Genomic DNA, 24508 nt, shown 5'->3' on the forward strand with positions numbered 1-24508 from the left:
ATTTGTTGCTTTGATACTGTTACTTATTTCTTTAACCAAGTTTGAAAAGTACTCATTTAATTCTTCAGGATCAAGCAGAGCTGTTTCTGTGCGTTTCGGTGTATTCTCTTGTTTTATTATTTGTCAGGCTGCCTTGCATTTATTGGGAGCTCTTTCTATATAGTTCTCCACTGCTTGCTTTTTTGCCAGAAGAAGTTTAGCTTTATAGTATTTTTTGCATTTCAGATATGACCTATGAATGTTCACACTCTGTTCTGCCCCTTGGTCAGCGGCTTGTTTATGCATCTGGTACAGCATATGCAAGTTTCCTCTAATTTCTACTAGCTCTTGTGTGAACCAGTTCAGACTTTTCTTTTTCATTTCATTTGGATATCTAATTTTTTTTACTGGTGAGCAAGAATACCATAAATCTGTGTACTTTTTAAAGAAGTTACCAAAGCTAATTTCAGCTTCCCTTTTTCCAGATTGACAATTATATATAAAGTCCCAATCTGCACTTCCTAATCTATCAACAAACATATTTATGTACTCTTCCTTCTGTCTTCGTACCACTACTACTTTAGATTTTTCAGTTTTAACTAGCTGCCTCTTACAGAGTGTAAGGAGTAGTGGCTCATGATCTGCAAGTCCACTTCCTGCAAGTCTAACTGTAAAATCCTCCCTATGGACATTCACAATAATATTGTCTATACAGGCATTCTTACCTATGGCACAGTTATTTGTACAATAGAGGTCTAATGATCTTAGCATATTCAAAAATGTCCTAGCAACTGGTCTCTGTGTGTTTACCATTTCTATGTTGAAATCACCACATGTAGCAATTCTCGTTTTACTCTTCAATATTTTTTAAATTTTTAATTCACATTTTTCAATAAACAAATTTACATCACCATCTGGCGACCTATATAGACTAACTACCACTATATTTTCATTCATTAGTTTTACACAACTAGACTCCCCATCTAGCTCTGAGGAGCATGTAAATACATCAATTCTGGAAAACATTATTCCTTCTTTGACAGAAATTCCCGCCACACCATTGTTTCTCTGTTTTCTACATATCATGTCTCCCACAACATACCCTTGGGTAATGAACATATTTACTTGTTCTTGTGTTAACCAGTGCTCAGATACACATATAACATCTACATGCTCAGTGTTACATAAATGTTCTAATTCTAAAATTTTATTTCTAATGCAACATATGTTAACTTGTAGAAAAGTAAGTAGTTAGTCTCTGTCTGCATTCCTCTGAGAGCAATTTGACTTTATATTTGAAGTTGTAGGTTCCGTTAATGTCTTTAATCTTGATGCACTGTGATCATATGTGTTATGATGGTCACATACATGTTCATCCACTTGATGACTCACTTTGTTAACTGCTTTCGCCTGTGAAACCACTGCTGATCCCACCAAAAATTCCGGTCCCTCGGTTGTGGTTTCTTTTTTTGGGTTGACTGCCGTACTCCACGTGTTGGTATTCTCATCCCTTGAGCTTGACTTGCTATTCTTCTTTTTGCAAGTAGGTCTCTCTTCTTATATGGTGCCTTCTTTCCTGCCACCTCATTTGCTGCTTCTTCAAACTTTTGCACTGTCCTCTTGGGTAAGTTTATTGCTTGAGTAATTGTCCTCTCCACACAAACAGAGTTCACTTTTAAGGATTCTGTTGTTATTTGTGCTGGAGTTGTGTCAGTAACAATTCTCACTGATTCTTTATCTGAGACTTTAGTATCCTTCCATTTAAGTTCTATTGCTGTTTTGTACACTTTCCTGTTTGTTTCCACTGATTCATAAATTCTTGTGGCAATTAGTTCTTTACCAGTTGCATTAATGTGTTGTCCATGTGCTGTATAAATCTCCTTGTTAATAGGAGTATCAATAAAACAAGTGTTATGGAAGCCTTTCACTATTTTTTTTTTAGTTTTCTGTTTCCAGATTGAATTTCTTGGTTTACACAAGACCATTCAGGCAGGTCATGTCTATTTGGTACACCAACTACAATCACCTTTGTATTTGTATTTTGTAATGCTGACAAGGCTTTATGTAGTGAACGAATTGCCAACTTGGTTTCATTCTTTGCTGCATCATTAGCCCCTGCCCAGATAACTGCAAAATCTTCACTTGTCAACTTATGAAGGTCATTGCAGTTTTTTAGTATTACACTAGTGGGGGCACCTGGTATCACCTCCCCTTCAACGTCATATTTATTTGAAGCTAAGTTTAAAATGTTTCTTGCACAGTCTCTGCCATGGCTATCTGAGGCAATGAATATTTTGGGTCTCCTATTCACTGACTGACTCTCAGGAGCAAAGGTTTGCATTTTCATTGCTGCACCCATAGATTGATTTCCTTTTTGAACTGCGTTCTGTATTGTGGTATGCACACTGTGTTGTGAATCGTGATTTATGTTGGGTGCATCAAATCTGTAGTTTTTGCACATTTCTATCTTGCCTGATTCTCGCTTCTGTAGTTCGTTTGTTAGCAAACATATAATTGTTTTTGAATACTTAAGTTCCTTTCTTACTATTCTGAGTTCATTCTGTAACTTTTCGCACACACACGTTTTTAACGGGTCTGTTTTGATTTCGTCCATATCGTCACCGTCAGTACGAAAACAATCAATGCATTTCCAGCTTTTCACTCTATTCGTTGAATTTACACATGAGTACTGGAATTTCCTGTTACACTTTACACAACACATGCCTTTTCTTGCTGTTTTGTTACAGGGACACGGTTTATTCCACACTTCCTCACTTATTTCATAAATAGTATTCAAATTTTACGAACTGGTCGCGCCCATTGTGCACTAGTTAGTTTCAAAGCACAATATGTCCCCGTTCTTTCAACAGATCACCGTATTTTTAGTTACTCACTGAGAACAATTACTAATCCACATATACACACCATAATATGTTTAACTTATTATTGTGCTGTTTATGTCCAAATAATTAATCATAGTCAAATAAATAATTATACCTGTGACTACAATAGAATGCAAAAAACCATAATTTCTGTATTGAGTCTGTATTCTTGATGTGTTACAGAATAATGCCCTTTTCATAATATAAATGTATTTAGTAAATTCACAGTGAGCAGAGGACGGGATACTGAGAATCTTCAGAAATTCAAAAGTTCACTAAATTCAGATTGTGTAAATAGTCCTCCCATTGATTATTTGAGTATTAGAATTCTAGATTTACTACTCTCTCTTAGATTTCCAGGAAGTAATTGTTTTGGGTAAATAATCATAATAATCGTTATTTTCAAACAGTTATCACAACACCCATAAAATTTAAAAGTTTATATTAATAGATGAACTATATTATTCAATGGTACAGTTGTAAAATCAGCACAAGTTTTCAGAATACTACCTGTTTTTGCCACTTGTGTGAGATATTCATCTGCATCCTTCTTCTGTGTAAGTAAACAGTGGAAAGTACCATGACAGTTAATATAAATTGTGTTCATTTAATAACAGCTACTAATACAGTCTTTAGAAGCAGTTCACCATAGCTCCATGTTTGTGAGAATCTATAGTAATGGCCAGCACACGTCTGAAGTTCTCCCTCTATGGGAACCACAGAATACTCATGCAGCCTGATTTAAATTATTCCATCTGTTGAATGTAATGTTTGTGATGTTTGCATGACATTATGTATCCATTTCTGTGATTGGTTGATAGAAGCAAACTGAACTGACGCCATTGATGTTTTTGCAAACTAAAGTGCTGAATTTGATTGTTTTCTTATTTACACTTGCAGATAACAAATGTATGAAGTTTAATCGGTATATCAAATTAAAGTTCTCTACAAACTGTGTCATTTCCTGTATGATTTGTTTTGTAAAAGTTTCAGGAAATGTGATGTTCATAGTTAAAATTGTTGGAATATGATTCATTCAAAATATGGTATTTCAGTTTGATGTCACATCAGGGTTTACTATGTGGGGAATGAACTGTAATGAGACTCAGCCTTGAGGGGGAAAAAGTCAAAATTCAATTTCAACATACCATAACTATTATAACAGTTTTGTAAGTGAAAATGCAAAAGGCTGTGATATTTTCTAAAACTTCAGATTTCACATTAATTGGAAAAAACACTGACTTCATATTATTTATTGTAATTCTACTATGTGATTATCAAGGTTTCCCCATTTTCCACTGACATATTGGGAATGGGCAAAGCAGTTGCTTGTATGTCCCTAAGTGAGAATATTTTACATGTGTCATGTGGAAGAAAATAAAAAAAGTTAATACATTCATTATGAGAAATTTCCTAAGTAAGCTTCTTCAAAATATTAGCTTTATTTCTGCTATGTGAGATTTTTAAGTACAGTATAGTTTTCTTTCATATACAAATTGCAGTTTGCTAATAGAGTTTTACAAATCACCTAAAACTGATCAAATTCTTTGTGTAAAACCAAGTATATGCAGTCACTGATAAAATAAAGTTTGCTAGCAAAGTAACATTACCAAGTGTCAATAAACGATCTTGATGAAACTTCGCAGGTATGTAGAAGGTGCAAAATAGTGGAATATGCATTTTTTTGTTTTTGTTAAATTTCACTTTTAAGCAGTAAAACATACCATGAAAGGTAATTTAGCCTTTTAGGTTTAGAGGGAATATCTTTGAAGTGATGATACATAAAAAATGTTTTTCTATAAAAATTGATACTGGCATGTAATAAATGTTCTTGAAATCTGTTCAGTCAACTTTTATAATAATTTGAAATTTTGCAAAATTCCCCACCATCGTTAATTAATTTTCAAAAGTGAAAACCTTTGTTACAACACAAATTAAAGAAGCTTTTAAGACCCATACATCGTTGTGTAGTGAAGCTGGTTTCTTAAATACTATTTCTGGAAAATAAGCTGTACACAATGTGCTATCCGAGAGTTTTCAGCATACCTCATTAAAATATGCAAACATCCATTACTATTCTAATCATTTATTTTACTTATATTTGTTTTGTTTTAAAATGTTGTTTTACATTTTACATATATGGCTTTTTTGTTTCTTACTTTACTGTTTATATACATGTATTTTGCTAATTGAAAATAGAAAGTAACTCATTATTATAACATATGTTTCAACAAGTTTCCTACTTGCCACCTTTGGATGCAGATGACAAGTAGGAAACTTGCTGAAATGTTGCTGCAGAGCAATGCCCTGACTCACCTATTAACGTGAGGAGACTTCATCATCAATTACAATATTGACTATCTGTAAAGAAATAACATAAGGTTTTTTTTACACCATGCACATAAAATGAATGAAATTTCTTCACGTAATGTATATGACATGGAAGACAATGTAAAACAAAATTCAGCAGGATTTCAAGTTGTCATGGGTGATCTTCTGAATATCCTGAGATGTATCAGGCTGTTTCCAATACATTGGTAAACCTTGGTGAAGATAAGTGGTTATGTACTAATGGCTGCCACTTGATTATATTGTTTCTCAAGTGTAGATTGACATTATAGTCATTCAACAGAAATAGATCTGAAAGTCTTCTCACAAAGTTCTTCCAACATCAGAACCTGTATATATCCCATGGCTGTGCAAAGGCCTGTGATCCCTTTGAGATCACCAGATGAACAAGTTTCTTGTCCCTAGATATGATGCTCTAAATGGTTCTTTCACATTGACCATTGCAAGAACCTAACAATTATACAGATATTTCTCCCTCACTGGGAAAGAAAAATCTTTCAAATAGCTTTTGACATGGTCAGACATTTTTTTTACCAGATTTCAAAGCTGTCACAAGGACATTTGGGGCTTCAAAAACAGATTCTCTAATTCTTGCTCGAAGCTCACCACTAGTTTCATTTAAAACTATGAGAAGGTGGGTGGTCAATGTGAAAAAAACTGTTTTGAGCTTCGTACCTGAAAACAAGAAAAGTTTAATGATCCCAAAGCGCTTGACAGCACAGGTACAGCTGTGTAATGTGTACAGCTTTCAAAGTTGGAAAAACTTTGTGAGAAAGTTTTCAAATCTACTCCTGTTTAATGATTATGATGTCATTCTCCATGCAAGAAACAATACAATCAAGCTGCAGTCACTAACATACAATCAATTCTCTTCACCAAGGCTTACAAATGTAATGAAATATGCCTGATACAAATCAAGACATTTAGAGGATCACCTGTGACAATTTGAAATTCTGTTGAGTTTTGTTCTGTTTTGTCTTCTTTGTTGTGTATATTATGTGATGAAATTTTGTTATTTTATGTGTATGGTGTAAAAAAGTCAGGTTTTATGCATTTCCTTACAGGTTATCAATATTGTAAATATTTTATTTCATAATAATGAGTTACTTTTTATTCTCAATTAACAAAATATGTGTATGTAAACAGTGAAGTAAGAAACAACAAAAAGCCATTCATGGATGTAAAATGTGAAACAACAGTTTAAAACATAAAACAAATAAAAATAAAATAAATGATTAGAATAGTAATGAATGTTTACATATTTTAATTAGGTATACTGAAAATACTTGGAAGTACATTGCGTACGGCTTATTTTCCAAGAATGGTATTTCAGAAATCAGCTTTATTACATAGGACTGTTTGTGTCTTGAAAATATCTTTAATTGTGTTGTGATAAAAGTTTTCATTTTTCAGATTTTATTAATGTGAAATTATTTGTAGAAATTTATATGAATGAAATGATGATGTTCTGTCACACCGGCGGCCACTGCATAGAGTAAAGTATCTTTTCATTTCATCATTAGCTCAATGTTTTGTCTGTGAGCCATTTGCAAATATTTGTGAAATTTAGCCCACCAAAACTGACATACTTACATTAGAATCCAAGCAATCATCAAACCACATAACGGTAAAAATGTACTCTACATAGTCCAGTATATTCCTGCTCTCTGAAGTCAAATGTTGCTTCACTCCTGTTTCTGATATACTTGGTGTAAAGGCTTCAATTATTTCAGTTATTAAGTCTGGATAACACCCACATTTTTACCCTTATATGCTTTGATGATTGCTTTGCCTCTCACCTAACTCACATGTGGGAGGATGGTGATTTAAATTCCAATCTAGCCATACAGATTTAGGTTTGCCACTACTTCACTGAGTTGCTTATGACCAATGGTGGGGTGGCTCATTTTAAAAAGACATGATTCGTTTCCTGCTTGATCCTTTTCAAATCCACACTTGTGCTACAATTCTAAAGACATCAACACCAGTGGGATGATAAACCTTAATACTCCTTTTTTACAACCCAAGTATGTCCATTTTGATAGCTTACACTATATGAGCATTTGAAATTGGCTTCACAGACAAAACTGAGCAAGAACAAAAACAAAATGAAGGTATATTTTAAACCACCCAGCAGCTGCCAGTGTGACAGAATGTTAATGCTCAATTTATGGTTGCTGTGAAATCTGTTGCAGCTATACATTACAGTAACCCTTTTAGAGCATATGTCATTTTCAATTTCAGCAGCCCTTCGACATAGTCCGTAGTGGATTCTGTATCTTTTATACCCTAGTGGTACACTAATTGAATGATGGCAACATTCCTTGTTTTCCCTTTCTTAAGGAACATTAGGAAGTAGAAATAAACATTTTGACACTCATTTTGCTATTGTCTGTCACAGTCCATATCTTAGTAATAAGTATATTCACACAAATGTTTTGCACCTCTGGGAGTTCTATCTATGACAAAATTATGTGAAGATATTTGGAAAAGATTCTGCACCAGTCTTTTCTGTCATAATGATTAAAGTATTGATGTATTTGCTCCAATAGCAACTGGGCTTCAGTTAATACGTACAGACATTTAAGAAACTACCTGACAGTATATTTATACCAAGAGGATACCTACTATTTTCAGTTATTCTGCAACATATGTATTTATCTAGAACTATCTGCTTATCTAGAAATATCTGCTACACTCACAAGTATAAATATTTATTATATTTGCTTCTGAAGTCCCTTTTGTAGTTGGATGATCATCCACACTGCAATTGCATTGTGATAACTGAAACCAATGCCTCTTTATCACCTACAGATGTGTTATATATTTCCCATGGGTTGGGTTTTCTAAGTAAGTTTCCCAGAAATCAAATAATGGAAAATTCAGGACAGAATTATGACAATATAAAGAAAAAGGATAGATTACTACTCACCCCACACAGGAGACACTGAATCGCACACAGGCATAACAAAAAGACTGCTGTACATTTGAGCTATCAGCCATAAGGTCTTCTTTTTAATTAGAAAACACACACACATTCATGCAAGTACAATTCACACACATATGATTACTGTCTGTGGCTGTTCAAAGAAGACCTTTTTGCTGGAGGCTCAAATGTATAGCAGTCTTTTTGTTGTGCCTGTCTTTAGCTCAACATCTTCTCTATGTGTCAAGTAGAAATCTATTCTTTTTCATAATATTGTGATGATTTTTGTTGAATTCGTTCTGAATAATTCTGTGGGAATTTTTATTTCAACTGCTACTTGCAAAATTGCCGTTTTCTCACTCTTTTGCCAATTCTTCCAATAATTATAACACGTTTCTTTAATTACAGTCATTTATCACAAAAATTATCATTACACCATTCATTTCAGTTCATAGTGACCATTTTAAGAACTTGTATGACTCCAGCATGCTCAGTGTAGTGGGACAGCAACTCATTTTAGATTGTGATACAAAAAGAGACAGCCAGAGTAGCAACTAAAATGAATGTTTATTTAGTCAGTGACTGGATTCAGGCTACACCCATTCTCAAACCAATCAGTGTTTGCCAAGTAGAATTTACATCCAAACTAGCACTAAATAAAGTGGGTATGGGACCACACATATATGTACACACTTTATTTACTGCTATTTTGGATTGACATTAGCTGGGTTGAGAATGGGCACAGGCCAAAACAGGTCACCGACTAAAAAACCATCAGTTTTATTTGCAACTCTGCCTGTCTGTGTTCATCACAATCTTCAGATTTCTCAGAAAAATGAAAATCACATAAAACCGTTGATCAATCTACATCTGTTAAATCATGAATTATGAAATAATGAAAAGTACTAATTTCATATACATAGAATACACAAGCTTAGAATATTCTGAAACATACCTGTTTAAAATGCTGAATGACTGGCAGACATACATACTAGTGAACTCAACTTTTTCATTTACATTTATGGAGAAGTCTTAAGATGGTTAATAGAAGGATTCATCTACATTTTTTACCACTGATAGTCACTTTGCCAAAACGGTTTCACATGTAGACTCAATTTGTACCCCTGTGTATTTAATTTTCTTGTCTACTGCTACAAGCACACAAATCCTCACCTCTCATAGGTAGTCCTTTGAGTAAATTATTAGTACTGACCCAAAAAAATCTCACTCCTGTCAGTTTCTGGTTTAACCAGTTTCTCAATACTGTTATGTGCTCCCAATGCTTCTTAGAAATTCTTCAAATCATGGTACTTTTTATGCACTGTTCTGCAGTTGATTTGTAATTGTTTGTAATTATCATATATGCAGAGAATTTATTGCTATCTGATGTACGTGTGTGTGAATGCTTTGTAGCTGTGTTCATCCTCATTGGATGAAGAGTCACATAATTAAGGAGGAAAAATTTCCTAATGTGCATTTCACATCATCAGCTGTGTTACCTCCTTGAGGCATTTAAAAGGATATTGTAGCTTTCACCATTACGGCACAACTCAAAGAAATTACTGTCTGTCTTGGGACCAAAAAACAATTTAAATAATTTCATTCAGATCCATCCACAGTCATTAATATAAAAAAATAGCACAAATTACAAGTTTCAGCAAAAATTGAATAGCAAAGCTCCTTCTTCCAGCATTGTGTTGCAGTCAGGAGGAGGAACTGAGTAAGAGGTCAGAACTCAAATGACAAGCATTTTTTGTTGTTAGGTGTTCTACTATCTGCATCTTATTGCACTCTTTACCACCACTTTTTGCTTTTACAACCTTGTAAACATGTCAAATTACTACCTCAGCAATGCAAACAGAATGAACATTCTGAGCCTTTCCATTCATATAAATTGACTCATTCTACATCCCTGAAAGCTGTCCTTCATGATAGGGGTTATGAAAAATGATACTTCAGTGAATAAGTCGCTTTCATCATTTCCTAAGGTGTGCCATTATTCACTATATCCTGGAGCTGCTACTGTCTGATAGACCTCTCTACTATTGACTTAGTGTGGCACAGGATGTTGGAAGTGTTCTAATAAAAGAAGTTTTTTGTACTAATTCTTGATCACTGTCAGTTTTAGACAGAATTTTGTAACTTTTGTAAATAGGATTGGCTCTTTACCAATACTGCTTTCAAAGTACTGAGTACCTAGACTTGCAAGGGTCTAGTACTTTCTGGTGCTAAGTCAGTGTTGTTGGGCAGTGATAGTATTTGAATTACTCTGTGTCCTTCAGGCATGTGAGTTTTAAAAAAAAATCTCACATATTAGATTCATCAAGTTGATGAATGTAGCAACTCATTGAATTCATTTCCGAATGTGAATTTCTCTACACGCTACATTCTGGTGTTCACTCACAAAACCTATAAACTATCAGATTAAAAGTATTTTCACACCCCTACACCCCTATATAAGTGTAATTGACCACAAAATGTCACAAGAGTTGGACATATGAGTATAAAATGAGGCAGACATGAACATTTGAACCATTCTAAAACTGCCAATGTTGACTGTTAGTGATGTAATTGTGAAGTGGAAATGCAAAGTGACAACCACAGCTAAACCAAGACCAGACAGACCTCATGAACTGACAGGCAGTGCCCATTGAGCATTGTGGAGGGTGGCTGTAAAATATCACATGAAATCAGCAGAAGGATCACATGTGATTTCCAAAGTGCTACCAGCAGTCCAGCTAACACAATGACTGTGCATAAGGAGTTAAATACAATGGGGTATGATCATTGAGCAGCATCTCATAAGCCACATATTTCTATAGTCAATCCTAAGCAGTGCTTGGGGTGGTTGGAAAGAGCAACACCAATGGACAGGTGATGACTGGAAATGAGTTATTTGAAGTGGTGAATCATGCTGTACACCATTACAATTTGGTGGAATAATTTGAGTTTGGTGAATGTAATTAGGTGTAGTGCCAGTGAAAAAAAAATGGATGGTCTAACAGATTTTTCAACATCATTGTGGACTGTGTATAGTACAGGAAAAGTTCTCGTATGGTGATTCCTTGTATCAGTATGATAATGAATCTGGTCATAAAGCAGGATCCATGAGGCAATGGTTAATGGGCAATAACACTCCTGCAATGAACTGGCCAGCTCAGAGTCCCAACCTGAACCCAATGGAACACCTTTTGGATGATTTGGAATGTCAAATTCACTCCAGACCCCTGTGTCCAATATCACTACTCTCTCTTGTTTTGAATCTTGAGGAAGAATGGGCTGCCATACCTCCACTGACATTCAGACTCCTCACTGATAGTGTTCCCAGCAGAGATCAAGCCACCATAAAGATGAAGGGTGGACACACCCTATATAAATGTCAACCAATAGGTGTCTTGAGACTGTATATTTGACCAGGCATCTGTTCCATGCAATAAAATTAAATTTTTCTGTATTAATCAGTATGTTCCTTTTGGGAATACTAGGCACTGTTTATAAGATTTATGAGTTCTAAACAGAGTACAACAAACAGTTCAAAGGAACTAAATTAAATTTAGTGAGCAAATTATTATATAGTTTGGATACTTACCATTGTTATTTCACCTTTGAGTAGAATAGTTTATCCTACTGTAATGTGACAGCATTTTCCCGCAAACAAACATTTTTCTAATATTATTGCTTAAAATTATACATGCAGGATATTTCATTTGCTTAAATGAAATGATTTTATTTTCGCTGTTTACAGCTGTGCTGTTACTTTAATTATGGATTCTTATATTTCATAATTACTCAGATTCAAATTTTTTAATTATACATTGTTGCTATGAGATACTGGCTGTGTTATGTAAATTCATGATCTGGATGTTTCTTTCAAAAGTCTAGAAACTACTCAAAGATTTTTTACAATTTTCTTTGTGTGCTGACCGACATGGTTCAGACTAAGACTGGAATTTTTGTAAGATAACAAGAGACAATGGATATTTGATAATTATTTGAGCTCCAGATCTCATCATTTTTTTGTAGCTAGTCCATTTATAACACATGCAGACATCCTTTCTTAGTCATTGTACTTTATTTTCAAAGTCACCTGGTTTTGCAACATGTGAAAGCTTTACCACAAGAAAATAACAAATATAAATAAAAGCAGCTATTAAAATGAGTGCTCAATTCACATCTCAGATTTGTTTGAATAAAAAAAAAAAAAAGGAACTCAGAGAAGAGAGTCAACTTCTAATAGTGTTTGTTAATATTATCAATAAGTGGCACTAAGTCATTGAACCAAATCTCATGTTTTGTTTCCCTTTAACTGTGTATTTTGAATCTGCATTGTATAGTATGAAGTTTATTGTATGATTTAAAAGTGATGAATTAGTGCACACCATTTTGAATCTCAATCTACAGCTGTAGTAAGCTTTTCCTAAAAGTAATATTAAAGTACTTATTTAGAATTTTGTTTAGACAGAACCACCTGCGCCACAACCGCAAAATGTCCTAGAAGATCCAAATGCAGAGCCTGTGATGTGGGCAGTCAGTGACTTGTCATCCATTCCACCAGGAAGCATTCTAATAAATCATCAGGTGTGTGATTATGATTGTACAGTCTTTGATTAACATACTTTCATTACTGAATACTGTTCTACTTCAGATTAAACTGATATATTGAAATTGATTGTATTACCTTTGCAGACCCTTGAGGCATACACAAACCCTGATGGGTCTCTCTATCGATTTGATCCTCAACATCCTCCAAAAGTTGTAAGAGAAGACCACAGTGTGAAACTTAGCCGAGGAACTTCACCAGAACCAGAAGCTGATAATCAAACAGACAAGGACCCAGATAAGAAATGTATGTACCTTTTTCATTTGTTGATTTGCAATAAAATATTGTTATGGAGGCATAAATTTCACAGCATAAGTTTTGTACAGCACAAATATGGACTGACTCATGAAAAGCAACTGCAATTAAAAGACATGCAGTGCACTCTCAGCTAAGAATACACTCATTAGTACTTGAATTAGTGTCAGCTGCTGTGTGGGAGAGAGAGCACTTTTGTCATTGCAATAAATGAAATAGTTCACTACATCACAAGACTGTGGTGTCATCAGGGCTTGTGCTTGCTATTGGATTGACAGTGCAAGATTGGTAAGAAACATGCAACAGCACATTTCATTGTGGCCACATCCTGGGTGCCTAACACATAGGACACTCCATTTCCATGGACATGCGGTTACTGGTGTTTTGTCATACCACCAAGTCAAGAATGTGCCACTAAGACCTCCATATATGGAAATCCTCCAATCCCAGAGTTAGCTGCCATGGAAAAGACTGAATGGAAGACAGAGTAAACATCAAACAACATGGACATTTCAGCAGATCAACATGTCACACCATGGCACGCACATCCCTCAGCCATTCAATATTGGGCAACAACAACAACAACAACAACAACAACCAGTGAACAGATATACCATCAAGAACCACAGAAGCAGCTGTCCCACATCTGCTCTACCTTGGAACATTTTTCAGACTTTTGCCTACAGCCTGCCCTGTAATAGAAGTTTAATATACTTTCTTATTCCATATTTAAATGATAGCATTCACTTTGTGTACATTGCAGTCTTTTTCTGAAATTACAAAAATTACTCCAGAAAGGGTTTTTCCAAATGTTCACATATTCCATTCAAATTTAAAAGTCAAGAAAATCTTGTCAGTACTACATACCAATAATCACTAAATGAAATCAAATTAAGAAGTATTATCAACAGAAAGTTAAAAACATTTAGATACTGTATAGTAGTTATTGGCAACTAACACTAATTTCTCTTTTTGAGAAAGGAAAAATTGTTAAGACATTAAAGAAATGCTGTTCATTTGCAAATATCACATGTTCCTTGGTAAAAAAGACATTTGGTTTCAAGTTACAAGACAGTGAACAACTAACAAAGAATGATATAACTGTCCACATATGATTTTACTATCTTTAAAAATATACAGAGTTTTACTTGCCATAAAACTTTGTAGCTGAAGAATTTAACAATATCCTCAAGATAGTCCTAATATATTATACACAGCACTTAAATGTGTAGAGCTCATAATATATGCATACATTGCTCAAAACACAGCCTCATGTATCACAACAACAAAAGCTGTAGAAACTGCTGGAAACTGCTTATAGCAATAATCACGTTCCTTTATGTGTTTGTAAAATCAGTCACTAGATTGAAACACCAATCAGGAAACAACACTCTCCCCTATATGTTTTTGACACACATCAATGACAGGGTGTGAGTATGTGAAAAATATATTAATGCAAACTACTTACCAACAGGGGACTGTTTCGGCAAGTTGTGAAATTTTCTCATGTGAGGATGTTTGCATGGAGGCGAAATGAACTTGCTTCACTCTCAACAGCGAATGATACAAGAACCTACTCTCATATTATGTTTATTAATTAGTTCACATCCAGCACCCTCCAAGTCATCTTTACTTTCATAAAGAGAATATCACATACCATCACTTCCTAGTTATGTCGGAATTAGTGAAGATCATTCCACAAAGGTGTGGCTGCTTGCATAGCTCTCACAGTTAACATAACTACAATTCTACTGAGCACATTTGAGCTTCCATCAAGCAACATGTAAATGCCTAGGGTCATATTTAACTAATCTCCATCATGCCATCACGGATTAGATAGCTCCCCAATACCTTGAAAGTCTTTTGTAGTCCATGTCAAGAAGGGTCACTGCCTGCATCAGGATGAAATGCCATGCAACATGCTACTAGAGGAGGGAATGGGGGGGGGGGGGGGGGGGGGAGGGCTTCGTATTCACTTACTAAAGAGTGTATAAGTAACTACAGATTATTTTAATGCCCAGAATTATATGTCTACAGAAAAGCCACTATTTATCTATTTTAGACTGCTATCTTAAATTGATTTTATTAATATTTTCATTGTCCCCTTGTGTACATAAAACTACAATTAGAAAAAAGTATCATGATTTTGTATTATGAAAATCATTCTCATTAATGATAACATACATTAGTAATAAAACATTCTTTTTATTACAGCTGAGAGCAGTGCAACAGAAAATGAGCAGCCACCAAAGCATTCCTCACCAGTTCTTAGGACAACTGCTACATCTCCATCCTTGCCCGAGACATCTTCAGCAGATCATAGTCCTGCAACTACAGCAACTACAGCAACAACAGCAACTACAACTGAACAGCAGCTCCCCACACCTCCATCAAATGTTGTGTCTGTATCTCAGACTTCAACATCAACCCAACCTCAGTTCATGGCAGTGTGTCACTCCGGCCCATGTCCTTATGTGACAGTGCAGCCTGACCAGCCTCTATTCTTCCCCAACACACCACAATTTCTACAGCCTGTGGGAATGCAGCCAGGAGAAGTCTATGGAACTCCAGCAGCAAATCAAAATGTGACGCCTTGTCCCTTGCAGTCATCTCCATTGATTTACACTAGTTATCCTATCCCAGTTCCTGGAGGTGCCTCAGGAGTTAATGCAGTTTATGATACAAGGCTGTTAGTAAGTATATTAATTTAAAGCCCTTTACTGTTTTCTCTAATTTACAATGATGAAATATTTATCTGCCAAAGCATCCACATTAAAGTCCAATTACTCTCATAATACAATCTACAGTATGTTCATACAGTGACTAAAATATGTTATGCATAGTGTAATTAGGAAAATTACACATACATTACAATAATAAGGAGAAATGATCTTACAACAGAAACATTTTAGGCCTCCTGCCAACAAACCAATTCATCTGACAGTGTCGTCAGAGTGAGAGTGGTTACGACTGCTGTGGTATAGTGACAATGATCATCAAAGGTAAAACAATTACCAAGTCAGACAGGAGGATATTGATGTCTGATAGACTGATAAATAATCACTAATACCCTACTTAGCAGATGAATATAGGATGTTTAACGAAAGTCTGGCAAATATAGAAGATTAGTGGTTGGAGATAAAGCATATTACAAAATGTGCTGTGTGTAAATCTGCATGAAGTGAGAAAGTAAAGTAGGCCAAAGACCCATCTTAGTGTAATGCTACCATATGGAAATGTGAAAACAAAGATTGATAAGTCTTTTTCCAAAAATTAATGCTGGGAAACTGATAGTGAAAACTTAATGGTAATTAATGCATCCATAACAAAAGTTAGGTATGATGCCTAAAACAAATTCCTTAGGCATAACTTAGTGAAAAATCATTCAAAAAATCTTAAAATGGCCTGGTCTTATGCAGAGTCAGTGAATATATCAAAACCTTTAATAGTGTCTCTGACAGATCAGTTGTTTCTGAATTCTGAAATAACCAATCCTGGTCTAGAAAAATATTTGAAACTTCTCAAAACAGTCAGGTGAGATACTGATTGAGCTCCTATTATATTTTACACTGGATTTGTTATGGAACTAGCCCATTTCCTAACTTATATTTACCAACAATCTTTTGTGCTGCTAACTCTCTCACATGACTGAGAAAGAGCACAATTTAAACCTGTTTACAGCAATACTGCAAGAATGATTGAACAGAAATACAATGTACTACCCAAATTGTCTGTCTGTTGCAGGATTATTAATATGAATGTTATATATTATTAAATGAAAAGTAGTTTCTCTCAAAGGATTAAGGAGGTTCAGGAAAAGCCATTTTTGTGAGACATAACTCAATTATATTGCAAAGAATATCTCGCTAATACAAAACACAGGTAAACAGGATTCCATCTTTGTAGAATTCTTAAAGGCATTCAGCACATGATCATTTGGTGAATTTTCCCACACATGGGACTGGTACAGCCCAGTACATTGTTCAACAGAAATGGAAGCAACATTTCATGTGATCAAATAATAATGCAGATATTCTCAATATGTGCAACTTTTATATGCTGGTAAGGTAGAACAGTAATATTATTATATTGTTTGTCAATGTTATTTACGTCTACAGGAGTGTATTAGGAGTTGATCAATGAACAAGAGAAAGGACATCATAGTATCCAAATAAAATATAAGTGGTAAATTTCTGGAGCCACTCACATTCTCAGGTATCTAAGGATAATACTACAAAGTGATGTGAAATGAAAGGAACTCACATAAAGAGTAGTATGAAAGTTAAATGGAAGATCCATATTTGTTGGGAGAATTTTGGAAAAGTCCAGAATGTTACATCTTTTAAGAAAACGTGCCCTGATGCAAAAAAAAAAAAAAAAAAAAAAAAAAATAATGAAAAAAAAATTAAGAAATAATTCATGTAGAGTAACAAAATTTTGGGAATACATTTGTCTAGGTAACATATATATGTGATTAATGTTGCAAGATCACTGGTTAATGTAAGTGCAAAGAAAGACAATGCAAATGTGAAATGCTGTTACATTAAAATTAGTGTAACTGCCAGAATGTTGAATGCAAGCATACAAAGGTGCATGCATTGTTTTGTACAGGTGCTGGATGTCAGTTTATGGGATGGGAGTTCCATGCCTGTTGCATTTGATGGGTTAATACAGGGGTGTTTAGTGGTGGTTATGGATGGCACTGGAGTTGTCATCCAGAAAGTCCCATATGTGCTCGATTGGAGACAGATTTGTTGATTGAACAGGTCAAGGCAACATGTTGACAGTATGTAGAGCATGTTGGTTTACAATAGTGGCATGTGGGTGAGTGTTAACCTTTTGTATAACACCCCCTGGATTGCTTTTCATGAATGGCGGCATAACAGGTCAAATCATGACTGACATACAGATTTGCTTTCATGATGTGTGGGGTGACCACGAGAGTGCTGCTACTGTCTTATGAAATCACACCCCACCCTTAACCCCAAGTGTAGGTCCAGTGTGTCTAGGTGGCACACAGGTTGACTGCAGGCACTCACCTGTCCTCCTTCTACCCAATACACAGGCATCACTGGCACCAAGGCAGAACCAGTGTTTATCAGGAAACACAACAGACCACCACTCCATCCTCCAATGAGGTCTCACTGGACACACCACTGAAGTGGTTTGGGGTCAGTGGAATGCACGCTAGAGGGCATCTCACTCAGAGCTGTCCTAGAAATAATCAGTTTCTAACAGCTTGTTTTGTCATTGTGCCAATTGCTGCTCAAATTGCTGCTGCAGATGCAGTATGATGTGACACAGCCATATCCCAAACATGATTATCTTCCCTCTCAGTAGTGCTAAGTGGCCATTCGGAGGCTGGTCGTCTTGCGACCTTGCCTTCCCCTAATCACTGCTGCCAGCAGTCATGTACAGTGGCTACATTCCTGCAAAGTCTTTCTGCAATATCATGGAAGGGACATCCAGTGTCTTGTTGCCCTATTGCATGACATCACTCAAACTCATTGAGCTTCTGATAATGGTATCTTCATTTTCTTAAAGGCATTCTTGACCAACATCAACTCACTACATCTAGTTGCAGAGGTAACTAACACTCACAACCAGTACAGTGTGTAATTGAAGCAAACTTGATTTTCATAAACATAGTGGTGCCTCTAGCGCCATTCTAATGCAACTACAGCTAAATTTGAATAGTTGTCTTCTTTAAGCTGTAGAAACACATCTACTAAATTTTGTTTATGTTGCACATCTCCTTCTTGGTATTGTGATTTTTTCTGTAAGTGTGTATACAGGTTTGCAAACTTCCTTTGAGCCACAGTTGGGTTCTCATTGCTCTCATAGTATGCCTTCACAAGAGCTATATGCTCAGGCCATGTACCATGACATTTTCACGTATAAGTGGGTGATAACAACAACGTGCATGCAATTGCTGATACTAATACCCATCATTCCCATGGCCAACTGTGCAGTTCGAATGTAACCTGGGGAGATGTTACATTCTTCCAATGTTTTGGAGAGGCAAAGCAGTGTTACTCCTGGTGTCATGGTGTGAGGAACCCTTATGGTAAAACAGTACATCATGGACATTCTGCTTAATCATGTGTTAGCTCTCACACAATGATATCATGGTGTCATTTCTCAACAGGACAATGCTTGCCCACACATGTAACTTGTCTCTATGAACTGTCTGCATGACGCTGATGTACTCCTGTTGCCAGGAAGGTACACGATCCGTCTCCGATAAAACATTTGTGAGACCAGGTGGGATATCAACTCTGTCTGAGTGCCAGTATCCAGGATATCAAGGACCAGTTAGAGCAGTTGTGGACCAGATTCCCTGACAAGAGGATACGACCCCATATTGTGTCTGTAAATTTGACTCACTCTTGTTATCACTGAAACAACGTCACATACCCTCTCAACCCATGAAGTTTCACTTTGTTTCCTGCTCCCCTTTTGATGCTTCACTTTTGTTGTCATGCAGTGTATTTATAGGCTAGTTTATGACTCGATTGCTGATATATGTAAGTTTTGGCATTTTTGCCCAGTGCAAAAATAACAGCTAAATAGGACACCAACTGCTCCCACACAAAAGATGAAATTTTGGTCTACTGAAAAGAAAGTAATATAGAGTTTGAATGAAATGTGACAACTGTGGAAATTTTAGATTTGGTAGAAAGAGACAAGCCGCAGAAAATGCAATATGGAACTGATTCACCAGCACTACACTGTGATATGAAATTTATGTATATTACGAGATACCTCTGCAATGTCATTGCCATGGAACTTGTTTGGGCTCAAACTGCAGCAACAACCTTGGAGTGAAATAAAAATACTGAAGTTCAAAGTCACAGGAAGATACCTGAATGAGACTGTTACTTGAATATTTCTAGATACATGGAAGAAAATAATTAACCATGCATGAAATAAGATCAAGAGATTGAATAAATAAAAGGACTTAAGAGAATAAACAATGCCAGTTACAATAGTTACTCAATCAGTTGCTGAATGAACATTCATTATCATGAAATTTGGATGGTGCATGTGAATGTCTTTCCAATCACTATGATCTTGATGTTTCTGTCACCCCCAAAAAAGGAAGGAAAGGTCCTCACCTATGTGTGTGTGTGTGTGTGTGTGTGTGTGTGTGTGTGTGTGTGTGTGTGTGTAACTGGAAATTTCTTATCTTCTGTAGCGCTGGCAGCATTTTGCAGTTTGTGGTTGAGAGTTAGCAACAGTACTGCAGGCCATAAGAGATATTCTTTCACAGAATGGAGTAATGTTATGATCTTAAAGTGCTCTAAACAGCTGTCTTGTGTGTGATTGTTTTTGAGATTCTAATGAGACTTTTAAATATTATTGGTGTTGCATTCATGTTTATAATTGAATACAAATTTGAGTGCTTACTCTGCCTCTGACATGCTTTTTTTTCCTGTGCCCAAGCTATTATTGCATGTCACATGCATCTCCTTAGTATTCTCCAGCTCTGACAGATGATTGCTAGGATCTCAATAAATTTATTACCTGGCCCTAATCCATGCTTGAACTGAATCCTGTTCCTTGTTGATTAGGTTTTCAAATATCCTTGTTTTCATAGGCCAGGGTACCGGCCATTTTTTGTCTAATTTCATAACTATATCCCAGTCACGGTGTGGTAAGAGTTAATTTGCTTGGCTCTTGTTTTAGGTGAGTACATTGCTGATATTCCTGGCAGTTCTCCACAGCTATTACAATTATGTATCCAAATATGACATTCAGAACTAACACAGAATGTTGTATACACTCAGTTTTCAGAGACTTAGATCATTTTTAACAATATGAAACAGTCAATTTACTGTCATTAGTTAGGCTGACATGCATTGGATATTGTGTTTCAGTAAGAGTCTGCCAATTTCCTTGGGGACCGGGCAATCATAGGGCAAATAAGTGAAGCTTAGTTTATCTTTTTCTTTCTCATTCTTGATCTCTTTGAGAGATATTGTTGATTTTATCTGCAGTGACTGCACTATCTGTCACTCTGAGTACTGTTAATTTGGGGCACTGTTAATTGTTGCTGTAGTTCTTTGGTAAGGCTTTCCTGTCCAGACAGAGTGTGAGGTCTATGGCCCACAGACAATAGCAAGGCATTTCTTTTCGATAGATGGTGAAAACTGAAGGTGCAGCCTTACAGGTATATTTATATGAATTTTTTATACACATCACTGACAAGGGATCCGTCCACTGGTCTCTTAACTAATATACTGAGGAAATATTACTGGGCCTCTTTTCCATGTTCCATTGTGAACTCTATATTAGGATGGATATGGTTTATAGGTTTTACAAGACCTTGTAAGGTTTTCCTATTCCATGTGTCAGTATCAAAAATATATCATCTATGTTTCAATAAAATCATGTTGGGTTTAACTTACCATATCCTAGAGCTGTTTCCACAAAACTTTCCATTTATAGGTTCGGTAATGTGCTACCCAGTGCCAACAATTTAGGTTCTTCATAAAATTTTGGATCAAACAGATAACAGGCAAATGTGAGAACATAGCTGAAGAGTTCAGTAAAACAATGATAGAACTTTTTGCCAGTTCATTCCAAGAATTCTAAAAGTGGGACTACCACAAAGAGAGGTATCACATAAAAACTTATCATAATATACTTACCTTGGAGCTGCAGTTGACAGAGACAGTGTATAAATTCATAAGAGCTGTGAATGTGATGTTCCCTCTGCCCTCATAAATTTGCCGAGAATGTGCTCACATGTCTTATTTTATTATTATTATTTTATTTTACTGGATATTCTGTTGATCCTGATTGCAAGTAGTTGCAAGGATATGGAACGAGTCAGTATTTTTACAATGTTAACAATACAGCAGCAGGTAATATGGTTAATTCATGACAAGACTCATAGTAACAACATGGAACACTAGAAGAAATAAAAACATCAGAATTAATACTCATGAGTACATACTCAAACTGACAATATCAAACTATCTGAGCAACAATGTAACACTACAGCAACAAATAGTTAACATTTATGCTAACATTGAATGGCTAACTCAGTTGTATAATAAAAACTTGCTCCCATGCACTATAAAATTCACTAATTGAATAGAATGACTTTTGTATTAGATATTCCTTCAGTTTGCTCTTGAACTTTGGTGTTTCAGGAGCAAGACTTCTGATGACACTGGGTAGATCATTGTAAATTTTGATGCCTTATAATTTACTCCTTTCGGTACAAGGGTACAGTTTGACTGGTTGCAATGAATGTCCTCTTTTGACCTTGTGTTGTGACCATGATATTCCCTATTGGTTTTGCAGAGAGAGTGGTTTTTATTAATGAAACATACAAGAGAGTATGTGTGCTGAGATATCATTGTAAATACCTGCAGTACCCTAAACAGATTCCTGCATGTGTGCTTTGGTTGCATATAGCTCTCTTCTGAGCAATAAAAACTTTTTTGGCCAAGGGCATGGAAATATCCGACATAAGCAGCTCTTATGGAATCCTTATGTGTGGCTGATGCAATTATGAGTAGGGTAAATGTTGCAGAATGTAACGTTTTTTCTATATTTAGAATATGGTTGGACCAATTCAGTTTGCAATCTATCTACACACCCAGAAACTTAGCTGAGTCAACTTGCTTTATTTGTTGTCCATTACCTTCTATATTTATATTCCCTGGTTCTTTATGTGCTATATGAAACTGTGCATAATGAGTAATTTTTATATTCAGAGAGAGTCCATTACAGTTAAACCATTTCAGAATGTTGTCAAATGCATTGTTCGCACATGTCACACCATGTTCCCTGTTGCTTTATCAACTAGAAGAGAAGTATTGTCAGCGAATAGGGTGAACTTGCTCACTTACGTGGTGCAGTGTGGGAGGTCATTTATAAATATAAGAAACAGTAAGGGTCCCAATACTGAGCCCAGAGGCACTCCTAGTGCTGACTGTGCCCCACTCGGGTAAAGTTGGGATTCCACTACTGTCAGTAATTATTACCCTTTGTTTCTTATCTGTAAGGAAGAATTTAATCCCTGTCCCCATTATTCCACTTAAACCATAGTAATCTGCTTTATTTAGCAGAATGTCATGGTTGACACAGTCAAAAGCCTTGGATGGATCACATAAGATTCCAATTGGTGCCAATTTTCTGATCAGAAATTCAAGAATTCAAGATTCAGTGAAAGAGAAAATAGCATCATCAATTGATAGGCCTTGCCAGAAACCAAACTGACACTGATTGAGAATGTTATGGCTGTACAGGTGATTAACAATCCCCCTGAATACCAGTTTCTCAAGGGCCTTTGAAAATCTTGTTAGCATGGATATTGGACAGTAGTTTGTTACATCTTTCTTGAAAATTGGTTTCACACAGGCATATTTTCATTTAAGTGGATCAATACCTTGTTTTAGGGATTCATTAAAAATGTGACACAAGACTACATTTATGTAGCCATGACAGTGCTGAAGTATCTTAGTTGAAATATCATCAACCTGACAAGAGTTTTTTGATTTCATCTCTCTGATTGTCCTGTTGATCTTACTAATTGTTATGGGGGTTATCTGCATCTGGAAAACTGTGGCATTGTTAGTTTTATGCAGAAGGGCTATCACATCACTTACTGAGCCTTCACAGACAATTTTTTCAGCAACTGTTAAAATAGGTTTACTGAAGATATTAGCAACTTCCTCAGTATTTTTTACAGTATTTGCATCCTGGATTAATTCTATGTCAGTCATGTACTCTACTGTTTTACCACTCTCCCTTTTTATAATTTGCCAGATGGTTTTTGATTTGTTATTTGAGTTATCAATTTTAGATGTTATGTACATAGTTTTGGATTTTTTATTAACCTTTTTAAAATATTACAGTACAATCTGTCTTGTCAGCTGATGCAAAAGTGCACCAATGTTGCTAACTATTAACTTTAGAGGAATGCCTTCTCTGTGTACCATAGTAAATTCCTTATGGATTCACAAAACATATTATGAACAAACTGATGTTTTGATGATTGGTAACCCAGTGTCACCCATTGCGACCAACCTTTAATTGGTTCATTTTCATGATCTCTTGAAGGACCTAAAAGTTCTCAGTGGTAATTTGAAATAATTTCCAGATATGTTTCCTTGGTGTATTAGTTGAGAGAAAAGAGGACAGAATCATTAACTATAGAAAATCAATACACAAAAAACTCATATCTCCATGACTTCTGCCATCACCATTTATCACAAATAAATATTCTGCTGAGAGCTATGGTTCATAGAATGTGAACAAAACAGATAATGAGTGCGACGCTGAAGAACAAAACCTAAAAAAAGGGTTCCAAAACTAAAGTGTACTAAAATAAATTTGCTGAGCAGGCAATGCAGCCAAAATAAACAACACCTGTAGGAGACACTGAACTGGAACACCTGTGGGAGACACCGAACTGGGAAATAAAAAGGAGGACCAAGGGTCCATTGCCCATGCTATGTTGCATAAATCTGCAGACTGTCTGTAGGGTACATTACTTGG

The 24508-nt window shown here is 35.7% G+C and overlaps 1 protein-coding gene across 5 annotated transcripts in view; it reads left to right on the top strand.

Annotated features, from left to right (window-relative positions):
- Positions 1–24508, top strand: part of LOC124555769 (cAMP-regulated phosphoprotein 21) — a 989726-nt gene that overhangs the window by 870816 nt on the left and 94402 nt on the right. For all 5 annotated transcript variants that reach the window (XM_047129817.1, XM_047129815.1, XM_047129818.1 and 2 more), the window contains 3 exons: positions 12595–12714; positions 12823–12982; positions 15206–15684. In XM_047129817.1, coding sequence (XP_046985773.1) covers positions 12595–12714; positions 12823–12982; positions 15206–15684 — 759 coding nt within the window. The remainder of the gene's footprint in view (positions 1–12594; positions 12715–12822; positions 12983–15205; positions 15685–24508) is intronic.

The sequence above is a fragment of the Schistocerca americana genome, chromosome X (genome assembly GCF_021461395.2).
Source record: "Schistocerca americana isolate TAMUIC-IGC-003095 chromosome X, iqSchAmer2.1, whole genome shotgun sequence".
Taxonomy (NCBI): Eukaryota; Metazoa; Arthropoda; class Insecta; order Orthoptera; family Acrididae; genus Schistocerca; species Schistocerca americana.